The 2,146-nt window shown below is 51.3% G+C and overlaps 1 protein-coding gene across 1 annotated transcript; it reads left to right on the top strand.

Annotated features, from left to right (window-relative positions):
* Positions 1-110: 110 nt before the first annotated feature.
* BBK36DRAFT_1131424 (acyl-CoA synthetase-like protein) lies at positions 111-2,054 on the top strand (the record flags this gene model as incomplete). The annotated part of the gene is made up of 5 exons (XM_024891975.1): positions 111-441; positions 492-1,234; positions 1,288-1,382; positions 1,436-1,557; positions 1,618-2,054. 5 exons carry the CDS (start codon positions 111-113, stop codon positions 2,052-2,054), a joined length of 1,728 nt encoding a protein of 575 aa, XP_024744870.1.
* Positions 2,055-2,146: the final 92 nt, after the last annotated feature.

Raw genomic sequence — 2,146 nt, 5'->3', positions numbered from 1 at the left:
GTCGAGCCCTTGTTATAATTGCGAAAATGCTCTCTCTCGCCTACTTCTTTGGAAAGCTCAAGTCCATCGCGGCATCGAAGCTCTATGGCGCCCTCTATCGCAGTCCAGTCATGGAGCCGACGCTGGTCAAAGACGTCCCCATTGCGAAAGAAAAGTTTCCGAACGATGCCATATTCACCAGACTCCGTCAAATGTCCCTCGAGAAGCCTGACTTGTGGTTCCATGACGACTATGGTATCGATGCCGGTTATGATGACTTGATCCGCGATGTGATACACCTGCGTCACATACTGAGAGAGCAGCTTCCAGCGTCTTCCTTCAACGCAAATGGATCACTGAAGAAGGATGCTAGATGCATCGGGTTTCTTGCGTACAGTGGATACTACTTCATTGTGAGCTTCTTTGCGATTGCTGCTCTGGGAGGCATTTGCGTACCGCTCTGTAAGTGAGAGGTCTCAAGACTGTTAGAGGAAGTTACTGATGGATCGAAGCTACCGATGTCAACGCTGAAGAAGCAAGTTACTTCCTGAAGAAGACGAAAGTCACGTACCTTCTCACAGAGGCAACCATTTTTGACAAGGCCATAACGTTCAGAGACCATCTACACACTCAGCCAGGTCAAGGATTGAGCCTGATTGAGCTGTCAAGAGCACCGGCTGCGCTGAACACAAGCCCAGTTGAGTGGGAAATCGACGACATATTGACCTTCTCTCCAGATGATGGATGCCTTATCCTATTCACTTCCGGCACCACTGGGCTGCCGAAAGGCGTTCTTCTACCGAGGCGGATGTTCCACTTTGCCGACGCTCCTCCATCTCACGAGGTTGTCTATCTTGCATCATGTCCCGTCCATTGGGTCGGGGGTACGGGCCTCATCGACAGCGTGCTCGTTGGCGAGAATCTGCACATGATGAAGAACGGATCCGAACCAAGGGACTTTTGGGAAATCTTGCGTGGCGGGAGAATCACGGACATGAGTGTGTCGCCGACGCTTTTGAGGAGGTTGGTGGAGCATTACGACGACGAGATTCATGGCCTTCCTGAGGAAGAGTGCGACGCCTATGTCAATGGATGCAAAAGCCTCAAGTTAGTGTTTACAAGCGGTTCTATGCTCAATCCTTGTCTCGCGCAACGGTTCAATGACTTGACTGGTACGCATGTCCGGAATGGGTACGGCATAACGGAGATGGGCGGGGGAGTTATGGCCACTCCAGAGGGTTCATCCATATCTGAGGTCAGTATACATATCACCGTAAATACTGTTCCCACATGCTTATTATCATGCAGGGGTACGTTGGGAAGCCTTTCCCGGGCGTTGCCGTGAAGCTTTCTGAGGGCGATCATGGAGAAGTGCTGGTCAAAACGCCCAACATGTTCATCGGGTAAGGCCTTGTCGCTCTTGAACGTCTTTTGTGGCTTCTCTAACCTACCGTAGGTATTTCGACGATGGGGAGGCAACGCGTGCTTGCTTTGACGACGACGGCTTCTACAAGACGGGGGATCGGGCCCACCGCGTTGGTGAAGATTATTACTTTGACGGCCGGAACTCCTGTGACTGTACGTTTTCTCAACTTGAGGGGACTAGCCAGACTGAGTCAACTAACGATGACTGTATAGGGATTCGTTTTCACGAATATACGATATCTGTCCTGGAGCTCGAGCAACGTCTGATGAATCTTCCATATATAAGCGAAGCTCACGTTCTCCCCGTGCGAGACCGCGAGGCCGGCGGACTGGTCGCTGCGCTTGTTCGGCTATGCAAGCAAGACGACGATGACCAACAGCATAACATCGACCTTCGAATTATCCGTGATGACCTCGCTCGTGCTGGGATGGTTTCGTATAAGCTGCCGACGATACTGCGATTGCTCGAAGAGGAAGAGGAAGTGCCTTACACTGCCTCTGGAAAAGTGCAGAAGAAGGAAGCTCTGTGGCGGTACTTTGGTGTTGCCGATTGTATGCCAGATGAGTACGCGCACGAAGGGGTGGAATACTGGGGGAATAAGCTTGATCTGGATGCTTCGTCCCGTCTATTTGACTGGGGTGGTTTGTGAGACTGAATAACGTTGGTGGGAGTAGCACACTGGGCTTCCATTGTACTTACAGAGATAGAAGAAGTCCGAGTGCAGATTGTCTGGATCATGGT

Source organism: Trichoderma citrinoviride, assembly GCF_003025115.1.
Source record: "Trichoderma citrinoviride strain TUCIM 6016 unplaced genomic scaffold BBK36scaffold_183, whole genome shotgun sequence".
Classification (NCBI taxonomy): domain Eukaryota; kingdom Fungi; phylum Ascomycota; class Sordariomycetes; order Hypocreales; family Hypocreaceae; genus Trichoderma; species Trichoderma citrinoviride.
The sequence above is the reverse complement of the archived record's forward strand: the minus strand, read 5'-3'. Positions and strand labels throughout refer to the sequence as shown.